Source organism: Eleutherodactylus coqui, chromosome 5 (assembly GCF_035609145.1).
Source record: "Eleutherodactylus coqui strain aEleCoq1 chromosome 5, aEleCoq1.hap1, whole genome shotgun sequence".
NCBI lineage: Eukaryota > Metazoa > Chordata > Amphibia > Anura > Eleutherodactylidae > Eleutherodactylus > Eleutherodactylus coqui.
In genome coordinates, this window is record NC_089841.1 from 145,838,011 (window position 1) to 145,862,859 (window position 24,849).

The 24,849-nt window shown below is 44.5% G+C and overlaps 1 protein-coding gene across 3 annotated transcripts in view; it reads left to right on the forward strand.

Moving 5' to 3' along the window:
* AACS (acetoacetyl-CoA synthetase) overlaps positions 1-24,500 on the forward strand; it is an 89,440-nt gene extending 64,940 nt beyond the window's left edge. For 2 of the 3 annotated variants that reach the window (XM_066603393.1, XM_066603396.1), the window contains 7 exons: positions 5,254-5,376; positions 7,827-7,940; positions 11,594-11,719; positions 13,229-13,298; positions 15,095-15,153; positions 15,779-15,981; positions 20,740-24,500. In XM_066603393.1, the coding sequence (XP_066459490.1) occupies positions 5,254-5,376; positions 7,827-7,940; positions 11,594-11,719; positions 13,229-13,298; positions 15,095-15,153; positions 15,779-15,981; positions 20,740-20,877 (833 nt within the window). In that variant the 3' untranslated portion in view covers positions 20,878-24,500. Of the gene's footprint in view, positions 1-5,253; positions 5,377-7,826; positions 7,941-11,591; positions 11,720-13,228; positions 13,299-15,094; positions 15,154-15,778; positions 15,982-20,739 lie in introns of all 3 variants that reach the window. The other variant, XM_066603394.1, reaches the window with a different exon arrangement.
* Positions 24,501-24,849: the final 349 nt, after the last annotated feature.

Here is a 24,849-nt window from a genome sequence, read left to right on the forward strand (position 1 = left end):
CCAGCAATCTATCGACCACCCAGAATTCTGCGCCGTCCACTGCTGCAACTCTGAATCCTCTGGCTGCTGCTCCTCCTTCCTCCCAGCCTCCTCAATCCATTACAATGACACATTCTGAGGAGCAGGCAGACTCCCAGGAACTGTTCTCGGGCCCCTGCCCAGAATGGGCAGCAATGATTCCGAATCCTCTCCCACTGGAGGAGTTTGTCGCGACCGATGCCCAACCTTTGGAAAGTTCCCGGGGTCCGGGGGATGCGGCTGGGGACTTCCGGCAACTGTCTCAAGAGCTTTCAGTGGGTGAGGAGGACGATGACGATGAGACAGTTGTCTATCACTCAGGTAGTAGTAATTGGAGTAAGTCCGAGGGAGGAGCGCACAGAGGATTCGGAAGAAGAGCAGCAGGACGATGAGGTGACTGACCCCACCTGGTTTGCTACGCCTACTGAGGACAGGTCTTCAGAGGGGGAGGCAAGTGCAGCAGCAGGGCAGGTTGGAAGAGGCAGTGCGGTGGCCAGGGGTAGAGACAGGGCCAGACTGAATAATCCACCAACTGTTTCCCAAAGCGCCCCCTCGCGCCATGCCACCCTGCAGAGGCCGAGGTGCTCAAAGGTCTGGCAGTTTTTCACTGAGAGTGCAGACGACCGACGAACAGTGGTGTGCAACCTTTGTCGCTCCAAGATCAGCCGGGGAGCCACCACCACCAGCCTCACCACCACCAGCATGCGCAGACATATGATGGCCAAGCACCCCACAAGGTGGGACGAAGGCCGTTCACCGCCTCCGGTTTGCACCGCTGCCTCTCCCCCTGTGCCCCAACCTGCCACTGAGATCCAACCCCCCTCTCAGGACACAGGCACTACCGTCTCCTGGCCTGCACCCACACCCTCACCTCTGCTGTGCTCGGCCCCATCCACCAATGTCTCTCAGCGCACTGTCCAGCCGTCGCTAGCGCAAGTGTTGGAGCACAAGTATGCCGCTACGCACCCGCACGCTCAAGCTTTAAACATGCACATAGCCAAATTTATCAGCCTGGAGATGCTGCCGTATAGGGTTGATAGGGTTGTGGAAACGGAGGCTTTCAAAGGTATGATGGCGGCGGCGGCCCCGCGCTACTCAGTTCCCAGTCGCCACTACTTTTCCCGATGTGCCGTCCCAGCCCTGCACGACCACGTCTCCCGCAACATTGTACGCGCCCTCACCAACGCGGTTACTGGCAAGGTCCACTTAACAACGGACACGTGGACAAGCACAGGCGGGCAGGGCCACTATATCTCCCTGACGGCACATTGGGTGAATTTAGTGGAGGCTGGGACAGAGTCACAGCCTGGGACCGCTCACGTCCTACCCACCCCAGAATTGCGGGCCCCAGCTCGGTGGTGGTATCTGCGGCGGTGTATGCTTCCTCCACTAAACCACCCTCCTCCTCCTCCTCCTCCTCCTCCTACGCAACCTCTGTCTCGCAATCAAGATGTGTCAGCAGCAGCACGTCGCCAGCAGTCGGTGTCGCGCGTCGTGGCAGCACAGCGGTGGGCAAGCGTCAGCAGGCCGTGCTGAAACTACTCAGCTTAGGAGAGAAGAGGCACACTGCCCACGAACTGCTACAGGGTCTGACAGAGCAGACCGACCGCTGGCTTGCGCCGCTGAGCCTCCAACCGGGCATGGTCGTGTGTGACAACGGCCGTAACCTGGTGGCGGCTCTGCAGCTCGGCAGCCTCACGCACGTGCCATGCCTGGCCCACGTCTTTAATTTGGTGGTTCAGCGCTTTCTGAAAAGCTACCCATGCTTGTCAGACCTGCTCGGAAAGGTGCGCCGGCTCTGCGCACATTTCCGTAAGTCCCACACGGACGCTGCCACCCTGCGCACCCTGCAACATCGGTTTCATCTGCCAGTGCACCAACTGCTGTGCGATGTGCCCACACGGTGGAACTCTACGCTCCATATGTTGGCCAGGCTCTATGAGCAGCGTAGAGCTACAGTGGAATACCAACTCCAACATGGGCGGCGCAGTGGGAGTCAGCCTCCTCAATTCTTTACAGAAGAGTGGGCCTGGTTGGCAGACATCTGCCAGGTCCTTGGAAACTTTGAGGAGTCTACCCAGATGGTGAGCTGCGATGCTGCAATCATTAGCGTCACCATTCCTCTGCTATGCCTCTTGAGAAGTTCCCTGCAAAGCATAAAGGCAGACGCTTTGCGCTCGGAAACAGAGGCGGGGGAAGACAGTATGTCGCTGGATAGTCAGAGCACCCTCCTGTCTATATCTCAGCGCGAGGAGGAGGAGGAGGATGAGGAGGAGGAGGAGGAGGGGGAAGAGACAGCTTGGCCCACTGCTGAGGGTACCCATGCTGCTTGCCTGTCATCCTTTCAGCGTGTATGGCCTGAGGAGGAGGAGGAGGATCCTGAAAGTGATCTTCCTAGTGCGGACAGCCATGTGTTGCGTACAGGTACCCTGGCACACATGGCTGACTTCATGTTAGGATGCCTTTCTCGTGACCCTCGCGTTACACGCATTCTGGCCACTACGGATTACTGGGTGTACACACTGCTCGACCCACGGTATAAGGAGAACCTTTCCACTCTCATACCCGAAGAGGAAAGGGGTTCGAGAGTGATGCTATACCACAGGACCCTGGCGGACAAACTGATGGTAAAATTCCCATCCGACAGCGCTAGTGGCCGAAGGCGCAGTTCCGAGGGCCAGGTAGCAGGGGAGGCGCAGAGATCAGGCAGCATGTACAGCACAGGCAGGGGAACACTCTCTAAGGCCTTTGACAGCTTTCTGGCTCCCCAGCAAGACTGTGTCACCGCTCCCCAGTCAAGGCTGAGTCGGCGGGAGCACTGTAAAAGGATGGTGAGGGAGTACGTAGCGGATCGCACGACCGTCCTCCGTGACGCCTTTGCCCCCTACAACTACTGGGTGTCGAAGCTGGACATGTGGCCTGAACTTGCGCTGTATGCCCTGGAGGTGCTTGCTTGTCCTGCGGCTAGCGTCTTGTCAGAGAGGGTGTTTAGTGCGGCTGGGGGAATCATCACAGATAAGCGTACCCGCCTGTCAACCGACAGTGCCGACAGGCTTACACTCATCAAGATGAACAAAGCCTGGATTTCCCCAGACTTCTCTTCTCCACCAGCGGACAGCAGCGATACCTAAACAATACGTAGGCTGCACCCGCGGATGGAAGCATCATTCTCTATCACCATCAAAAACGGGGACCTTTTAGCTTCATCTATCTGTGTATAATATTCCTCCTCCTCCTCCTGCTCCTCCTCCTGAAACCTGACGTAATCACGCCGAACGGGCAATTTTTCTTAGGCCCACAAGGCTCAGTCATATAATTTTTGTAAACAATTTTTATACGTTAAAATGCTCATTAAAGCGTTCAAACTTGCACCTGAACCAATTTTTATTTTAACTGGGCTGCCTCCAGGCCTAGTTACAAATTAAGCCACATTAACCAAAGCGATTAATGGGTTTCACCTGCCCTCTTGGTTGGGCATGGGCAATTTTTCTGAGGTACATTAGTACTGTTGGTACACCAATTTTTTGGGGCCCTCGCCTACAGTGTAATCCAATTAATTTTTTGCCCACATGCATTAAAGCTGATGTTACATCAGCTGTGATGGGCACTGCAATGGGATACATTTATGTACAGCCGGTGGGTTCCAGGGAGCCACCCATGCTGTGGGTGCACACGGAATTCCCATTGCGGAGTTGTACCTGCCTGACTATTTATAAAAAACCGCGGTCTGACTGGGGCATGCAGACACCTTGACAGAATGAATAGTGTGTGGCACATAGGTTCCCCATTGCTATGCCCACGTGTGCAGCTCTTGATGGCGGTGGCACAGGATTATATTTCTCATTGGTTCTGTACAGCATTGTGGGCTATCGCCCCGCCCCTTTTAAAGAGGGTCACTGCCTAGCCGTGCCAACCCTCTGCAGTGTGTGCCTGCGGTTCCTCCTCATGGCAGACGCACTTATAAATAGACATGAGGGTGGTGTGGCTAGGAGGCCAGCGTGTGGCATGAGTGCAGCTGAAGGCTGCGCAGGGACAGTTTGGTGTGCACTGTGGACACTAGGTTGTGCCGGTGGGGGGGGGTTGGGCAGCATGTAACCCAGGAGAAGTGGCAGCGGAGTGTTATGCAGGCAGTGATTGTGCTTTGTTGGAGGTAGTATGGTGCTTAGCTAAGGTATGCATTGCTAATGAGGGCTTTTCAGAAGTAAAATTTGTTGGGAGGGGGGGGGGCCACTCTTGCCGCTATTGTGGCTTAATATTGGGACCTGGGAACTTGAGATGCAGCCCAACATTTAGCCCCTCGGCCCCACAGCTATCCGTTGCTGTGTCGTTCCCATCACTTTCTTGAATTTCCCAGATTTTCACAAATGGAAACCTTAGCGAGCATCGGCAATATACAAAAATGCTCGGGTCGCCGATTGACTTCAATGGGGTTCGTTACTCGAAACGAACCCTCGAGCATCGTGAAAATTTCGTCCCGAGTAACGAGCACCCGAGCATTTTGGTGCTCGCTTATCTCTACTAGCGACCGTACGTTCCTGTCCGGGTCTTCGGCGTGCCTGTCCAGTTCTTCCATTTTCTTTACTACGGATGTGTACAGATCCGCCGGCCGGTGCACTGCCGCACATGCGCAGTGGAGTTTTTTTTTTTTTTTAAACTCCTGCTTTCCTGCAGAATCCATGGCCCGTTCGCAATTCAGTTGCGGACAGGCTGCAAGTCAGGTGGCTTCCATTGGTTTCAGTGGAAGTTGTCCGTGCGGGAACTGCACTGAAATGGAGCATGCTGTGATTTGTTTTCCGGACCAAAAGGTCTGCAAAACAAATCCGCATGTTTTAATTTATGTGTGGACACCCATGCTTTCCTTTTGAGCGGCTTGATTTGTTGATCTTCCGCTCGGATTCCGTAAATCAGATTTCCCTGCTGGCATTGGGCCTAAGCTTTATTTAGTCCATTGTTCATGTGAAATAGATGAATTTGGAATTCTTTTTCTCCCAACGCTTTTTTAAGACTTCGTGGGTCTGCAGAAGGGGTATTTAGTATTTGATTTGTTGTATTCTTGACAAGAAAACAACCAGGCTACTAGTTTGGAGGGATTAGTAGTTCTGGAAAGGAAGGGGTATATTGTAACATGTTTAAAAAAAAAAAATCCATCTAGGGATTTTGTGTCGGGCGGTTAAGTCTTTGAAAATGATGCAAGTATGTGATTGGACCATAACTAGTTACATGGCTTTCTAACAGGTGAAACGCACAGTCTGCAAACTCTTCATACGATATTGTCAACAGGATCTCCTCTAAAGCCACAGAGTTATGATTATGTCTATCAGCATATAAAGAGTAACGTCCTCCTCGGCTCCATCTCTGGTGAGTATGAGAGAAGCTGATAAAGCGCTGCAGAATACGTTGGCGTTATACAAATAAAGATGATGATTATTGCTAAAGAAATATGTATGTTTCACATTTATGTATATAGCAATGTGTATATACTGGAGTGCTGCACAGAGATGATCATCGGTGCCTGATCTCATTCACATACAGGAGTTTGATTTACTGGCTTCCTACAGAATTATCATGTGCGTGGGCAGTAACCCGTATACGCCATGTCAGAGCGCCCAAACTATGCAGATGTTGCATTTGATTGGATTTCAAACCAGAACTCTGGATCTGCTAACCACGTAGGCTCTGTGCTGCTCACATTAGTTGTATTGCCATAAATCTAATACTGAGGGGACACATAATGTTTAATTAGCTGTACATTGTCACAGTTTGATATTTCTACTAATCTTAATTGAAAGTTTTTGTTGCTCGAGTTTTCATGTATTCAACCTTTATGCAAAAACCAATAAAATCTCCTGATTAAATATGATATATGTAATAGTTTCCAACTGGGAAATGAGTTCTTCACTTGCATGTTTTTTTGTAGTTGGAAAAAGTACATTAATTAAAAGCTGTTTCAAATTTTAGCAACTCATTATAGAAGGATAAAAAAAAGATTTTAATAAAAACAATTTCTAAGCTTACATTTTTATTTTATCCATGTAAATGGTGCAAGATCTAAAGTAGCTCATAAAAGTACAGTTCCTAACAAGAGCTGCTAATGTCACTTTACATACAGCATGTGTATGTAGACCCAGGGAGGCCAATTATCTCAGGTGTGGGAACCCTCACTGAAAAAAATCTCAGGATGGGTGGAAAACATCCTCAAACCACAGGTGAGGAATACAACCAGCTACTTGCAGGACACCACGGACTTGCTGAACAAACTGTCAACCATAGGTACCCTCCCTGATGGTGCAATCCTGGCCACAATGGATGGGGAGTCCTTATACTCCAACATCCCACACGAAGACGGACTGACCGCCTGCCAGGCGCACCTTCAGGCCAACGGGGTTGCCTCTGAATCAGTGTTAAAAGTCCTAAGATTCATCCTTGCACACAATTATTTCTCCTTTGACAAAGATATTCCCCCAACTTACTGGGACCGCCATGGGCAGTAAAATGGCACCACAATATGCCAACCTTTTCATGGCCAAACTGGAGTGTGACTTTTTGGCCTCCTGTCCCAACAAACTGCTGGCCTGCTTCTGCTACATTGATGACATCATAATCATCTGGACAACACAGAACAAGAACTAATAAAATTCCATGAGAGATTCAGTGCATTTCACCCCACCAATAACCTGACATTAAGCTACTCGTATACAGAAATCAACTTTTTGGACACCACCGTAAAAATTTTGAACACCTCAATACAGACATCCCTATACCGAAAACCGATTGATTGGCCTACATACCTCAGATGGGACAATTCCCATCCTAAACACATCAAAGTCCATTGACTACAGCAAGGGCATCAGATAGAACCAGATCTGTTCCAACCCAGCAGACAGAGAGGAACATTTACACAATCTCAAAAAAACATTTTTAAATCAGGGCTACCATCCCACCTCAATTGACGACCAAGTCACCAGAGCCACCAGGATACCCAGAAATCAACTACTCCAATACAAGGAGAAAAAAAATGGACGTGTACCTCTAGTACTGACCTACAATTCACAGCTAGAGGTACTATGGAAGACTGCAAAGAAACTCCATCACACCCTACACAAGGACGACCGTCTGAAAACCATACACCCCCGCCCCCCCCACCCCCCCTCTTATGGTACATGCAACCTCCTAATTTGAGGAACTGTATAATCAGGAGTGCATTTCCCTCTGACATACAAAAAAGAACTTATCTCTGTAAGGTAAGGAGCTACAAGACCTGCTTGCATATACTGACTGCGAACAGGATACGGAGCCCCAACACAGCAGGACTATAAGATCCCTGGGACATCCACATGTTCCACGTCCAATGTTGTGTACCTGATCTGGTGCAGTAAATGTCCTGTTGGGGGGGGGGGGGGGGGGCTTTATATTGGAGAAACAGGAAAAAAACAGAGCCAGGATGAGATCTTATCGCCCCTCAATTACAGAGGGAAAGGCTAAACTACCTGTGGCAAATCATTTTTGTGGTCAGGGACACAGCATAGAGCAGATGAGTTATCATACTGGATGGCAATTCAAGTCGCAGCATCACAGAAGAATTTGGGAGTACAAATTTATGGCCATTTTTGATACCCTCAATAATGGAATGAACTTCAGCCTGGGATTCTTGCATAAGTGGAAAATATGAAGGGTCTGAAGGTCAAGAGGGATGTCCTCTTCCCAATCATTTTCCTGGCCTATAGCTATAAGGAATGATTCGGCCAGTTACATAATTTTTATTTACATATAAATATACCAGATAAATGACTTTTTTTAATCTTTTCTAGGTGGCACAGATATTATATCTTGTTTCATGGGACAAAATGTTAGCATTCCAGTCTACAGAGGGGAAATCCAAGCCCGGAATCTTGCAATGGGGGTAGAAGCGTGGAATGAAGAAGGTGATTCTTTTTTTTCATTGCGGTTTTCATTATGATCCATGTTGGTGACACGGGTGTATGTTGCAAGTGCCTGTGGCGACTTTACTCAGTACTTTGCCACTTTTTTGTTGGTGGCATGTTAATGGAGATGGTCCACTGGAATAGATCTTTAAAGTTGTGAGCTGCCCTTTGAGCAGACTGATCTCATCAGACGATATTATGGGGCAGATGTCCGGTCGTAAATTTATATTCGCTATAGAGTTGAGTATACTCGTTGTGGGTATGACTTCAAACATTTATTTTCTGAAACCCCCTAGACTGAGGGCAGGCACAGATTTTTTGTTTTTCTATCTTAGTGCAATCTCCTAATTCTGTTCTCCTTCTGCAATCTACTGCTACCATAAGAACATTGTGACCGGCCTTTACCATTGATTTATTGTCATAAGGACTGATTGTGAACTTTTAGTCTGGACATTTTTCTCTTGAGCAATAAGAAGAATAACCTTGAGCTTTAAAGAGTTGACTTCATTCATTAAGTGTCTGGGACCTATCATAAGGTGCTCATATTATGTTATGTGCTTTGTTGGCAATCTATGAGACATAAATCCCGTGAAACAGCTCCTCCTCTCTTTACTTGTGAAAATGCCTTTATAAGGACTTCTATAAAACATGTGTCCCTTCTATTAGGACACACCTTTTACACCATTAGACAAGCCAATACCCCTAGTGCATTCTACTGTTTCCCAACTGTCAATTGAAACATGAATTGATACTATTGGGTACAGAGAGAGGTTTCTGTATGGGGCTACAGAGGGTACTATTACTATTTATGGCTGTAGAGATGGTTTTGTTACTAAGTGGGGGCACCAAGGGGGTCTTAGTAATAAATGGGGGCCACATGCAGGGTCCTATTACTAAGTGGGACCACAGCAGGGACATTATTACTATAGGAGGCACTGAAAAGTTGATATGGGGTTGTAGCTGCAGAATGCGGAGAGTGTGCAGATTTGAGTCATGGCGGTTTGGGCCCAAAGAAGAAAAATGAATACAGACTCCAAAAAAAGACAACATCAGCTGTGATCTAATATCCAGAATCGCACTGTAATCACTATCATTGTGTAGAGCAAGTAGCTGAGAACATTATACGTTAACTGTATTATTTTGGAGTATGTTAGAGTTGATCCACTGTATCTAAGCCCACTACGTTATAAAGGTTGTCTTATTTTGTTTTTGAGGGTTCTGCTGTATTTGTTATGAAGTTGGTACTGGCGCTGCATCTATGTACTGGGCTTGCTTCTGCCATTGTATTTATGGTATGAGCTTGCTTCTGGTGCTGTATTTATGTACTGAGGTTAGTTCTCATGCCATCTTTATAAAGAGGTTAAGATTGGAAGGACATGGTAGGGCTGGCTGCTCACGGCCAAACGCCGCTCACCCATGGTAGCAAATGGCCACTCGGATTTGTCCGTAATTTTGTGTGACCATGCTAGCTGCACTGTGTGTTTCCACCTTAAGGCTGTGTTCACATGTAGAAGATCTACTGAAGATTTTCCAAACTGGATAGCAGCAAATCCACTTAAAAATCCACATTTTTTTGGTGCAGATTTTTAACATGGATTTTTGGTGGACATCTTCAGTGGATCTCAATCCTTGAGTTGAAGATCTTCCACAGTAGATAGTGGCAAATTCACATCAAAATCCATATCCTCCCCCACCCCCGGTTAATATTTGCCAGCCCCTGTATGTACCTTATAATACCAGTAAAAACTATGACTCTCCCTGCAAGAAATAATTCAGTCCACCCCACAAATGTGTTTTAGTAGTTCCTACATACATTATATACCGTATATACCGGCGTATAAGACGACTTTTGAACCCCGAAAAATCGGGTCTGAAGTCGGGGGTCGTCTTATACGCCGGTAATACAAAAAAAAAAAGTGTAAAAAAAAATAAATTTCATTACTCACCTCCCCCGGCGTTCTGTCGCGCTCCGGCAGGATGTCGCTCGCTCCTCGTCCCCGGCGCAGCATTGCTTTCTGAATGCGGGGCTTGAAATCCCCGCTTCCAGAAAGCTAGTACACACGCCGGCAGCCATGACAGCATTGAATGGCTGTGATTGGCTGAAGGCGCACGTGTTAGCAATCACACCCATTCAATGATGTCATTGAATAGTGTGATTGGCTGAAGCCACGTGTGTTTTAGCCAATCACAGCCATTCAATGATGTCATTGAATAGTGTGATTGGCTGAAGCCACGTGTGTTTTAGCCAATCACAGCCATTCAATGATGTCATGGCTGCCGGCGTGTGTATTAGCTTTCTGGAAGCGGGGATTTCAAGCCCCGCATTCAGAAAGCAATGCTGCGCCGGGGACGAGGAGCGAGCGACATCCTGCCGGAGCGCGACAGTACGCCGGGGGAGGTGAGTAATGAATTTTTTTTTTTCTCCACTGTATACCGGCGTATAAGGTGACAGTTGGGGGGTCGTCTTATACGCCCCGTCGCCTTATACGCCGGTATATACGGTAGTGCATTAAATGGTGTCATGTAAAAAGTACAGGTCATTTCTTAAAAAACAAGTCCTCGTATAGCAATGGGAAAAGAATGAGCATGCAAAAACTGTGTGCAGCGCCAAGGGGTTCACATAGTTTGTTTTATTTCCGTTAGCTGAATTATGATACTTTTAAGACAATTCCCATAGGGCAATAAAACTTCGGTTTTTAACTGGCTATCATGATACCAAACTTCTTTCTTTTATCCTGGTACTATGACATTACTGTTAGGGATGAGCGAGTATACTCGCTAAAGCACTACTCGCTCGAGTAATGTGCTTTAGCCGAGTATCTCCCTGCTCGTCCCTGAAGATTTGGGAGCCGCTGCAGCTGACAGGTGAGTTGCAGCGGGGAGCAGAGGAGAGCCGGCGGGAGAGAGGGAGATCTCCCCTCCGTTCCTCCCCGCCCCGCGCCGGCCCCCGAACCTTTAGGGACGAGCAGGGAGATACTCGGCTAAAGCACATTACTCGAGCGAGTAGTGTCTTAGCGAGTATACTCGCTCATCCCTAATTACTGTAGTTGGTATAGCAGTAACCTATTATGTTTATTGTCCCTGTTCTGTATGTGTGTATGTATAGATAATATATATAATATCACACACACTCATATCTGGTATACTTCACTTGGAAACACAAAATAAGAAGATCATTAAGAGAAGGTAAACTAACTTTGATCAGCACACAGTTAATAATGTGACGGAGCAGCACTGAGTGTAATAGTTTTGCGTTTGTGTCAATCCATTCCACTCCCCTGTGAAGGTGTTAATGCCAGGTTTGCAATGAATATGCTTAATTAAGTGGGTCACACTAAACATTCTTCTTCAGAACCTTCAATCTGTGAATCAGATCTGCATATGCCACTAAATTTCCATAGCACACAGACACATCTGAATAAATAAAGCCAGTCTGTGTAGCTCTAATTTAGTAGTTACTAGGGGAAAAAAGTTAAGACCTTCAGTCCAGAACTCAGCAGTGTGCCTTTCGTCCTCAGTGGCAAGTCTCAATGTACCATGTAAGTGGATAATCTATATTGTTCTTATTCTGTTCAGCGTAATGCTAATATTATCATCTAATTATGCGGATAAATGTTCATATCTTCCCTTATAGTTCTCTCCATTTTCTTCAGGAAAGGCGGTGTGGGGAGAAAGTGGGGAGCTGGTTTGTATCATTCCATTACCGTCTCAGCCCACGCACTTCTGGAATGACGAAGATGGCAGCAAATACCAGAAAGCTTATTTCTCCAAATTCCCAGGTATCACATTAAGATAGGAAGGTAATGGATAAATACATGCTAGAAACAGAAGCTATCATCTGTAATTACACTCCCAATAGCTTCAGTGAGTGGTCGTATATGACTAGTCGGTGGAAAACAGTCTTAATGAGGTGTGAAAGGGATATACTTATTGTAGTAGCAGAAATGGATAACTGATGTTAAAACAAGAGGGCAGGGATTAGAATAACTTTATAATAAAGTATTTACTTTTCACATAAATCAGAACTTGGTCATTCTCATTTGTGTCCCTCGTAATAAGGGTTCTCATGTTCCTTATGTTCTCGTATACTACATAAGGGGACACTATTATCTATATCCTTTATTTAATATGTTATGCTTTTAAAATCCTCTCTCTAAAATATTTTGGTTTCAGGTCAATTCTATTCGGGATGTGAAATGTGTCAGATTTCTTCTTTCTTCAGGACTCCTGCTGTGGTGGAGCTAGTGACTCTGTAGTTCAGTGTAAAATCTGACCAGGTCGTCCTGTGTTCTCCACCGCATATTCCTCTTCCAGTTATTCTAGCTGGTTCTGTATTAGAAATGGTCCTATTACGGTTAACTATGTGATGCTGCTATTTCTACAGTCACAAAGATCAGCAGAGTCTAGTATATGTAGAGTATACAAGGCACAAATAGGCCCTTGGGGTATTAAGAACTATAGTAATTAGTTTTACTTGGATTTCCAAACCAGGTAGAACCAAGTGGGAGACAAATGTCACTAAAGGGAACCTTTAAGCATGAAAATGCTGTCCAAACTGCAGGTATCATGTAATGGAGGCGCTGAGCAGATTGATATGTAGGTTTGTGGGAAAAGATTAATTTAAAGGGATTTTCCAACTTCTGCTTTTTATACAGGGTGGAGTCAAAAAGGCTGATCTAGAGCTATAGCTCAATGCTGGTGAACTGTATTGAAATAGCAATAGCACACTTGAGTAGGAAGGAATGGATGCGTTACACCATGGTGTGACGCACTGGCCCCTGGGGACCCCAGAACATGGATTTCAATTTTCAGTTGTGGCCCCAGTAAGAGAAAGAGTAGAACACAATTACAAAGTTGAAGAGTAGCATGTAAGAGGCATTATTGTCTTGGTCTCGTACTCCAAGTGGCACTTAGTTGCCACAGTATCTGACAAGTGATGTCACCTGGCTTGAATGCCTGATGATGTCACGTAAACCTGTCATACGCTGCAGCTTTGGTAAACTGATGACCGGGACCCCTTAAAAAAGAAAAAAGGCCATAGATGGGTCATGCTGTTCTAAAGATGGTCTCTGTATGGCATTGTGTGAATGAGTAATTTTTCTCAAAAACCTGCATATATACTGGTTCGCCAGTCAAGTTATTACTTCTATAATACTTTAGTTTTTTTTATACAAGAGTATTTCGTATTACAAGGATTTCTCTGGCTAACACAGTACCACACTTATTTTTTTCTATACACCTTAAAGCTTGATTGAGCAGTTTTCTTACAACTTTGTCTTGTTTTTTAGGTATTTGGGCCCATGGAGACTACTGCAAAATAAATCCAAAAACGGGAGGGATTGTTATGCTGGGACGCAGGTGTATATTTTTGTTGTAATCTCAAAATCATTGTTTGACATGTACTTTGTATTTGAAGTATACCTGAAAATAAAATTTACATTCAGTACTTAGGTATATCTACATGTATATTAACCCTTTCCAATCCATTTATTTTTTCTCACCCATTCTCCCCAGCTCCAAATAAATTGGAGCTGGGGAGAATGGGTGAGAAAAAATACATTTTCCCTGCACCCTCCTGAACTGACAGAGTTCAGGAGGGTGCAGGGAGGGACCTGCTTACCTGTCCGGCGTCTTCTGCCTCCCGGCTCGGCGATCATGTGACCGCTGGGGCCAGGTGTCACCTGGCGGTCACATGATCGCCGGGCCGGGAGACAGAAGGAGAATGCGCAAGACACCGATCAGGTAAGCAGGTCCTTCCACAGTGCAGGCTCCCGGCTCGGCGTTCATGTGACCGCCGGGGGTCAGGTAACACCAGCGGTCACATGATCGCCGGCCGGAATCTATGCATTGCATGGCGCTAATTAAGCGCTATGTAATGTGTAAAGAAGATGGCAGAAAGTGTTAAAAACCCTTTCTGCCTTCTCCTCGGTGGTCCTCGATGAGAACCAGTGCAGGAGTGTATCTGCACCCGATGTGTCTGACGATCGGGTGCAGATCCACTCCTGCACTGCAGTGTCGGGCCTGCCCCGACATCGGAGCTGTGGAGGGAAATTATGATGTCGGGGCAGGCCCGACATTGGATTGGAAAGGGTTAAAGAGGTTATCCAGACTTTAAAAACTGCTTTCCTAGTCTCTGGATAGGCAATCTATATCTGATTGCCGGGGGCTACCCCTCGGAAGCCCCGCTGGTCAACTGATTGAAGCGGCTAGTGCCGCACAAACCTGTTCAGACTGAGAAGCTAGTTCTCTAGCGGCCGTTCTGAGTATGAACAGGTTTGTGCTTAAATTTAAGCATTGGAGAGGCTGCAGTTCGGTGGCCCCTTTAATCAGATTATCGTCGTGAGTTTGAAGCGGTGGACCCTGACCAATCAGAAATCGATGGCCTATCCTGAGGATAGCCCATCAATTTCTAAAGGTTAGGTAAGCTCTTTAACTACAGCTAGAAACTGTGTATACTGTATTCAGAAGTCATGTAGCTACCCCAAAAACAAAGACCCTTGTATATGGGCCAGTAATTGTCTGAACAAGCGTTCATATGAATGTTAGTTCCCTGTGTAAACAGGGTAACAATTGGGCAACAAACAAGCGTTATAGTGTTTCTCAGCTGATTACATCTTTAATGCCACAAAAATCATTCTTGCCAGCTACACATCTTCCTGTGTACACAGACGATGTGCTGCCAGCAATAATGAAAGTGTATGTATATTCTTTCATCCCCCATTGCATTTTAGCCTATGCGAAGTCCCTTTAAATGAGCGTCAATCAACTTATTGTATCATTGACTGATGCTCGTCATGGGCCTGAAATAGGCCCGTGTAAAAGAGTCCTTACTAAAACTTTCTTCCCTTTGTGCTGGTTGAGTAAACGGCTCTTTCTTGGGTGATGTTTGTTTTGGGTTCAGCACTCTAAGGCAATTACTACTTCTCCCCATTACTTGCTTTGCCTACCAGAGGTCCCCAACCTTTCTTGAGCCCCTTTATAACGAATACAACTGGTTTCCAGAGGGGGCAACTGGTGTCTTACAGCACTTTTTAGTTAAACAGCCCAAACAGTCTTCAATTTTTAGATGTGTTCAAAAGTAGAACCGAAAATATCTTAGTAAGTATCTTCTTAAAGTATTAAGGTATTAATGCCTCATTCTTCTTACCCTTCAGTGATGGAACATTGAATCCAAATGGGGTACGATTTGGAAGCTCAGAAATCTACAACATAGGTAAACTTATCCAGTGTCTCCAATATGAATATTTCCAGAGGCTCTCCAGCCAGTGAATAGGTTAATTTTCTAGATAACGGTAAAGAAGAGGTTGTAAAAATAAGAAACTGTCAGAATTTTAAGTGGGTAGAAATGACTAATGTGTAGCCAAGATTTGTAATGCAGAAGTTCACTACTGGGACTTGCTAATTAAACACATTTTCAACATTCGGCTGCTGACTGGCTATACTAACAAAGCCATTATTACGTCTCCTGAATGGATACAGATTAGACTCCCACTGCTCCCTTCCAATTCCCTTTTACGCATCTCTGTTAGACATTAACTGCTGCTTATTACTGGGGCTTAAAGGATAGATCGGGTCATACAGTCATTATTGAGAAAACCTCATTGAGCTGCAACCGCATTCTAAGTAGTGGGAAAGCCAAGCGTAGAAAAGTTCAAGGATCCTTGGAAGAACGGTATCGGAGAATACACTAATGCGATAAGAAAAGGATTTGCAGTAATGTAAAATTTGAGTAGTATGCACCTATGGTGAAATAGACAAAGTATCTTCATACTGTCCAGTGTAGTGGTGAGCAGGAATCCTCTGGATCTGTAATAAAAGTTGACTTCATTATGTTTCAGTTGAATCATTTGTGGACGTCGCGGACAGCCTATGTGTCCCCCAGTACAATAAAGATGGGGAAGAAAGGGTCATTCTCTTCCTTAAAATGAACAATAACTACACCTTTAACAGCGATCTGGTGAAAAAGATAAAGGATTGTATCCGTGTAGCGTTATCTGCCAGACACGTGCCGTCCCTGATCCTTGAAACCAAAGACATCCCGGTAAGTAGATCACTGCTAACTGTATTGTAATACACTCCATGATGGATTTAGAGGTTTATGCTAAAATCTGCAAACTACAATTATTTGAATATGTAAACTAAACCTTTTTGCCAGCTTTGTTTTAATGCCTAGAGCAAAGCTGCCAAAATGTCCTCCTGCTTTCTATAGTATTCTACTGAGCCAATGGCCACACTAGGTAAATGAGCATAGTCTTTGGGGATGCTATATAAATCACTAGGTACCATTTTCGGTTCAGGGTCAATATAGGGGAAGTAAATGGAGCAATCAGTCCTAGCATGCAGCAAGGCCTCCTGTTCGTTCTTGGTTGGACAGTCATTAGGACGACCTCATGGCAAGTATAGTGTAGCTGCTGATGAACTAGGCCAGTGTGCCCCCCCCAGTCATTAGTGTGGTGCGGCTGTGGACACAGCACTGATAGCAGTTATTATATTCTTATGCTGCTCAGGACATTCTCTTGCTACAACCATATCTGATGTAACAACATGATTGAGTACTTTTATGCTCGTTTTAATGTTCTACTCAGTTTAGAAGAAACATTTTATCTAAATTGAGTGACATTTGTAATTTTGATCTTTTTCGTGGTCTGAGACCACAGCTGAGGCATCACCATATTTGTGCTGATGAGGTGCCAGTAGAATAATATTGAGATGCCCTAATCTAAGCATTGCATAGCGCATTAATTATGTGGCATAGTATGGACCGTCTAGACACTGTACAGTGCTGTTATGTATGCACTGTATTTTTCATGACCTTGTTATCTGTATACTATGAAGCTTTTAAAGGGACCCTCTGGTTTTGGGACGAAATTCTGTCCCGGGGCCGGAGGGTGGATGGGTATCATTCCTGTACTTGAACACCCCTCATGGCCCCTTCATTCCGCTGGTTACGTGCTTCTTTTTCAAGTGTCTAGGATCACCGCTATCCTCTTTTAACTATTTAATATATCTAATTATCATATGAGCAGTGCTGGCCAATCACAGGCTAGCTCCAGTGCATTGGCTGTCCTAGCGCTACAGATGCACTATGGATCCTCTGCTGGTTTAAAGATGGCGGTGGACATTTTGATTTGCCTGAAAACTAAACTGGAACTGGCAGAATGAAGGGCTAGGAAGAGAAGATAAAGTACAGGTAAAATACCCCTCCAGTCCGGGACAGAATTTTGTCCCAAAACCGGAGGTTTGCTTTAACTTTATCAATAGACCACTCTGTTGTTTGTCCGTAGTATGACCCCTTTTATTGGGACTCTGTATGGCACTTGAACTAGGCGGAATGAAGGGGCCATGAAGAGATGCTCAAGTACAGCTTGATACTGTCAAAGCTGATACTGGCATGGATATCAACCACTATGGGAGCACCGACTGCAGCGGAAGAGCAAGTGGCCGGGCCGCTTCAAAGCCGCCGCAGGTTTTGCAGCAGCGGTTCTCCCGACGGAAACCTCGCGGTTTTTCACTGCGGCCAAACTGCGAGATTTCTGCTGAGAATCCGCCCTGTGAGAACCCAGCCTTAGGGTCGCCGAGGGTCGTGAATGACTAAACGGCTAACAACAACATGGCACTTGTATACATGTGAACACTGAATGTCAAATATTTATTGTGTACAACTTTTTTTTTCTATGTTTATGTGGTGCACTGAGTATATACTTGGACAATGAGACCTTCAGTGCTCCATTACAACTCGTTTTGTCTGTTCTAAGCAACCAGTTGTATTTGCCAATTCAGATTACTAGAAAATACACCTAGAAGGGGTATCGACATTGCACACAACTCAAAATCTAAGGTTTCTTGAGTAACCTAGTTAATAAGGTTGAAAATAAGACACAGTAACATCAAACCCAACCTATAAATTAGCGTTTTTAAATATGTTCTAGTACCTAATTAATAAAATCTAATATTCTTAGTCCTAAATGGTTTCTTGTTGCTCACGGGCTTCCAGCTCTAGTAGTGTTAATATGTCCAAGCGAGAATAAGAAAAAAAAAAAACTACCCAAGCAATATGTTCTGAAAGTTTTGGAAAAGACTTGTGACCTTGAATGATTATAGAACTGCCAAGTTTCATCATGATCTGAGTCTTTTTCCCATAAGTCATAAGCATCTGAAAAACAGGATTTAACATAATGCTGCCTCACTAGATTTAATGTAAGGAACTATGAGTTTGGCAGAGAACAGTGGAGTCTGCTATGCATTCTTAAGCTTCCTCTAATGTATCTGTGGGATGGAGAATGTCTTTATTTCTGCCTGTTTCATAACTTTCTATTTTACGTTATTCACTTTGGGAGGTCCCAGGTGAATACCCTGCTTTTCACATGTTGATTTCCTTTCAGTCTTTTACCATTTTTTTTCTCTTGAAAACTAATTGTGTGTCTTAAATTTGTTACTTTACTTCTAGATGGTATTTTAAGAGGGTTTTTTCAGTGTAATTTTCAATATTGTTTTAAACGGTGAGGAGAACAGTAGATTTTATACGTTTGCTGGAAAGGATAATTGGTAGAAAATGATGCTTAATTTCATAGGAAAGCTCCCTGTTAGGAGTATGGGGACTGGCAATAAATGTGCTGCCTGATTTTTGTTGATTTGTTCATCTCTCTTATGTAGATCAACCTCTTTGTATAAGGCAGATATTCCAGGGCTAGAATCGAGTACAGTGAGGGGGTGATGTCATTGTGCTGCCCTTGTCTATACACACTGCCATACCGCACTTCTGTGCTATGAAATCCATTTATTTGGAGTGGGGCACAATGCACACTGTGTGATTGATAAGATACTTGGTGATGGCATATGGCTTCATTCACGCGGGTGGTGTGCACATCTGTTCTCCTGACATCATTCTTAACTAAAAACTAGAAGGAATCCCAGCAGAGGTTTTGGGAACGGGCTCATTGTCCACATTGCTGGTATCTATTTATAATAACAAATGACTAAAAGGAAGTCACATTTGCCGAAGACTGGTATCGATGAAATAGCCTTGTCCATTGCTGATCTGTAAGGCTAACTCAAAAAATAAGTCAGTCACAGGGGCGGAGGAAGTCCCCCCCACAAAAAATAAGTCCCTTTTAAAAACAGACCACTTGATATTAGTTTGTTTCTGTCCCTCAACTGGTATATCTACTATACCACTACCTTCCACTATAGGTGATTCCATCGCAGTATCTTTGTCAGTTGTCTATTGTGGAGAGTGCCCCTTAACCCCTTGAGTGGCAGGTTTCCTACCACCCTGTCGTGCCCACCAGGGCAGGTTTTTTAAAATGGTCTAATCATTGAATTTCAACTAGTTTTGCAGTTGCGTCTCAAGAGCCATAACTTTTTCATTTTTCCATTGACATGGCCATATAAGGGCTTGTTTTTTGCAGGACAAGTTGTGATTTTTTAAACAGGGGGGAGGAAAAAAACAAATGGGGAAAAAAGAAAAAAAGGGGCCATGTCATTAAGGGGTTAAATAATGTATTAACTTCCTTCTCTGGGTCATTACGACACACACGGATACCACATGTGTGATTGTATTTTTGATTTTTTACAAAGTAAAGGGAGACAAGTGTTTTTTTATTTTTTTAATAATTTTTTTACTTTTTTTTTTTTTATTTTTTTATTTTTTTTGTCCCTTTAGGGGACTTTCACAGGGACCCATCAGGACCCCTGATCACATTCCAGGGGTCCGATGGTGACAGCCCTTTACATGCTGCAGTGACAGCCCTTTACATGCTGCAGTCACATAGACTGCAGCATGTAAAGGGTTAACACAGCAGAGATCGGAGGTTTTCTCTGATCTCTGCTGTAAGAGCTAGTACCTAGCTGTCCTCTGACAGCTAACAACCAGCTCTCCCTGCCACAGAGACCATCGGCTTGCTTCTGACAAGCCGATGGTCTCTATGGCAACCTGTAAACAAAGCAGGAGGTTGCCGACATGTCGGCAATATCTTCTGCTGGTTTTTCAAAGCCCTTGCTTTGTTCTCTGTGGGTCTGTGCAGGCAGAGCACACTGTCACAGTTTGTGGCATTGTGCTCTGCAGCTCCCATAGTGATACATAGCCCGGAAATCTTCCGGGCTATGTTGCTATGAGCAGTGGAGCTCGTCACGGAACTTTTCCGGGCGTGCCACTCAAGGGGTTAAACCTAAAGAGTTAAATAGACTGTCATGGAAGTATATGAACCTGATGATAGAAACTTACTGGAGTTTTCTGGGGATTGGGGAAAAAAAAACTTTTAACCCAGAATGCTAAAATGATAAACTTTTTAGGCTACTTACACTTGGCACCCCTCACTTGCTGCTGTTCAGTTCCCCCACCCTGAAGGGGTTTCCCCACGACTTAATGTTGCTTCACAATCACTCTTTCCTTCCTGGTTGCTGCTGCAGCCAATCACTGACCACAGCTGTCACCTTATATAACCAGAGATTGGCTGCAGTAGTCACATAGTATGCAAGGCTGAAAAAAGACAAATGTCCATCCAGTTCAGCCTGTTTCCAACACTCCACCCCCATGTTGATCCAGAGGAAGGCAAAAAAACCCCAAAACAATGAGGCAGAAGCAGCAACCAGGAAGAATAGAGGGGGCCGTGGAGCAATTTTAAGTTGTGGAAAAACCCCTTTAAGCAGTTTTGAGTAAGACCCAGTAGCATAACTACAACAGTGCTTAAAGGGGATGCAAAGGTATAAATAACTCTTTTAGTATTTACCGTTGTATTTCTATAACTCTGCATTACACGTCACAGTATACAAAGTAACCTCTGGTTTGTTTATCTTCCAGTATACGATTAGTGGGAAGAAGGTAGAAGTCGCTGTTAAACAAATCATCGCAGGCAAAGAAGTATCTCATCGCGGGGCGTTCTCTAACCCACAATCCCTGGATTTGTATCGCAGTATTCCAGAGCTACAGAATTTTTGAGCAGTGTACATAAGAGACTATATGTGGTGTGTACATATTCATGCCCACAATGTGCATATTCGGTGTAGAGGGATCAGGCTTGGTTTTCAACATGGGAAAACTAGTAAAATGGAAAAAATCTATTCTGTTTGTCACATAGGTCATATTAATAGCATTTCAGAAGCGAGTGTCATTTCCCTGTTGCTATTGGGAACATTAGATCAGCTTTCTTTATTGCATACAGATTGGATGTGGTTGAAGAACACTTGAAGAACCATATTTTGCTGCATTTGACACCTAGTTCTTTATGGCAGTGATAAAAAAGGAATTGGCTCTTTCTTAGACGTAAAGGCTAAACTGTCTTTTGCATCATTTGTCCTGGAAGCCTTTACTGTATGGTACTCCATGTCAGCTGCATTAACCGATTACCTAATGTGGTTTTACCTTTCCTGCGGCGTCTTGCTAAACGCTGCTTATTAGTGGTAGAAAAGTCTCTACGGAGATCAGTTAGGGTGCTATTACACGAGCGCTGGCGTTTGGCAGTTAAATGCCCGGCTGTATCTGGACTCCCAGGTTCAGCCCAGCAATTACCGGTACAATACAAGCGCTAGCAGGGGCCACTAGCTCTTGTATAACAACGCCCTTAAGGTGCATGCATATGGACGTTTTTTCGGTCTGATTTTCAGAAAATCTGAACAGAAATCCCACCCATTCAATTGAATAGGCATATTCACATGAACTTTTTTTAACTCAAACAAATGGTAAAAAAAAAAAAAATTGCAGCATGTCCTACTCTTGTCCGATTCTTGGATGAAAAGAGTACATGTCAGTGTGGCGTCCCACACATCGGAAAGCTCACAGACGGGATGCCCGTGTGCGGTCCAATCCAAGTTGTGCCTGAGAATGTTGGGCACAACTCTTTAGACGTCCGTGTACCCTAAAGTAGATCTTCTTTTCATATTTCCCCCTGTATAATTGTACATATTAGATATTCTGATATGTGAAATCTAAAGCTTGCCTATTTGAATACCATTTTTTGCTGTCTTCAAGCAACGGGTACAGCTGTACAGTGCACAACATTGAGCAGTGCAGTTCTCTTACCATGGTGCTTTTCAGCTGTTACAGAGCCGCATGTAGAATAATTATAAGGGATTATTTTCTAACTAATTTCTTTAAAACATTTATTGATATGACAGAAGAAATGACTCTTCTAGTCACCGATCTCTCCAATAAACAAATGCCCAATATCCTGAAGATTGCATCACTAGTTTAGATCAAGGCATAAGATAGTGTTCTCACTTTTCATTGTACATTGATGTAGATTTCCGTTGCAGATTACACTTGACCATAAACAACCAACCTATCTTTTACTGCGCAGCACCATCACATGTGCTATATAGTTCAAGTACTCTATTATATCACAAGAACCTCTAAGAGTACGTTCCCTTTTGTAGAATATGTGAGCCGCCGGATTGCCAGCAGATCATGGCAACGACTGCCCCTTCGTAAATGGATATGAGGGACTTGCACTCCTTTGAAGTGCTGCACTATATTGGTATCTTCTGTAGAGTTTATAGCTTTAGTTCTCTGAGGAAGTGCAATAATTGGTTTATTTTTTCATTTGTATTTCTTTTTTACGGTTTCCTCTGGTTACTGATGTTTGCTTTATTGTGAGATTTGTTTGTTTACAGGTTTTACATTCTTGTACCTCTAGAATGTAGACAGATGTGGGTAATGCAGGATGATTCTTATTATGCCAAAGTCAGGTGCACTACCCATGCATCCTGGTCAGTCCTGGTGTTGTTTTTGTGTACCCTTGCCTATTGGCTAGCTGCTTCCTCACTGTTACAACGAGCGGTTCCAGGTATTTGTTACTGGTGCGGTTGTGGCTGCACTCCTTACTGCCTATGTAACTTGGCAAGTTTCTGAATAGCTTCTAATGCAACAAATCGAAAGGCTGGAAAACCAATTTTTATATGTATGCATTCTAGGATCATCCAAAAATCATAAAATGAAGCCAAACAATGCAATGTTATATTGTTCGCAAGTGATCAGGTCAAATCTATGAAACGCTCAAGATAAGAAAAAAAACAAGCACCTTGAAGAAGTTGTTAGAAAGTTTTATTTTATCCCATGTGTGATTGTAAAGTTAATATAAGTAAGTGATTACAATATCAGAGCAAAAGGATAATTTATTGTGGAAAACTGACCCCTTGAAGGGAGGCTCTAGCATCCTGTTGGTCCGCCTCTAGCTTGGAAGGCGGGCATTGAGGCCTACAGGTTCCGTATGGTATCCTGCGGCATAGCCGTCTATAATTGCTGTAACTGAGCCTCTAGATTGAGAGCCTACAAGTTTGCACAAAGTTGGCGTCCTAGATGGCCCCATGCGTGTTCTAATGGTGAAAAACCTGGCAACTGGACAGGTCACAGAAGTGTGACAATGTCATGGAGGCGTTCCTGTGACACTCTTGTGTGTGCAGCTGAGCATTATCCTGCTGGGAAATGCATCTTGGAAGCTGCTATGAGAGGAACACATGTGGCTGCAGGATGTCCTGAACATATCACTGAGCTGCTATTGTCACTCGTACCACTACTAGGGGGTAACCAACAGTCTGGGTGGCCATTGCAAACAACAATCAGGCAAGCAATGGGGGTAGTGTATCTCTCTACAGCAAAGGCAGAATTGAGGCATCCATCCCTAGGTCCCTAGACACGAACCTGGCCCTCGCCAGTGCCCAAACTAAACCTGGATTTGTTACTGAAGACCACTCTGTTCCACTTCATAGCAGTCCATCGTAGACTATGGTGGATGGATGTCAAAGGCAGTACACATAATGGGCCCTGTGAAACCAAATGTCCTTGAGCCAAGCACTTGCAAATGGTTCCGACAGACACAGGGGTCTGTAATGATGGTGCCACCTGTCTCTAGATGGCAGACATCAAAACAGATGGGGCTGCCCCTGCTTGATCTTCCCTACTGATGGTCTATCAAGCACATCCTAGGCCCGGTCATCTTGTGTCTATACCCTCATGCATTCCCAACACCTCCTAACAGTCTGGTTAGAACAGCCCAGGTAATGAGCAATTCATCGATATGACTACCCAGCTTCTCACATCCCAATAATGCGCTTGTCTCCAACTCTGTGTAAACTGGGCGAAATCTTGGATTGCGTCAAGAGGCGTCTAGTAGTCAGCAAGGTCTACTGAGAGCCTTTTATTGGCCAAGGGTTGAACCACTTTTAGGGCTTCAGGGGACCAGACCGTACATCTAATCACACCACAGCTCTAATCATCTGCACATCTGCCTGAGATGTAACTGCATGCTGCGTTTTGCAGCAAAACGACAACTCCTTCTAGGGGCTTGATTATTTTTTTTTTTTGTGACAGTATATTTATTGATTTTTATGTTAGGGCTACACCTTGACTTCTTGTAGTAGTTTTTTTCTATAGATTAATATAAGCTTATAAATACCCTGGCGAGTGCGATATTTGTCTGAGAAACTGACCAATGTCACACTCCCTTAAACCTGCGATTTTCACTATTGTGTTTCATGCATGTGAAAATTGCATGTTTCAATAGGAAAAAATATAAAAATCGCACTTACCTTTTACGTACCAGTGTGATGTGATTTATTTTAATTTTTTTTAAACAGTTTTCTGAAAAACCACAGAAAATCAGGTTAGCAAGAGAAAAATCGTGCATGTGACTAGACCCATTTAATATAACTGGTTCTATTTTAGTGCAAGTTTTGTGTGTCACACAATGGACAACTCACACGAGAAAATTGACTGCGCAAATATGGCCTTACTGAGCAATTTTAATTGTACTCGGTGGAGGGGAAAAAGCAACAAATACTGTTTAAAATCGTTCAGAGATTCCAGCACGTGGCAATTTATAGAAAGATGAAAAAAATCGCTAGCAACTTGCTTGACTGCAACAACTTTGCAGAGATTTTCGGGCTACTCAATGCATTCCTGAGGACAGCGACTCAC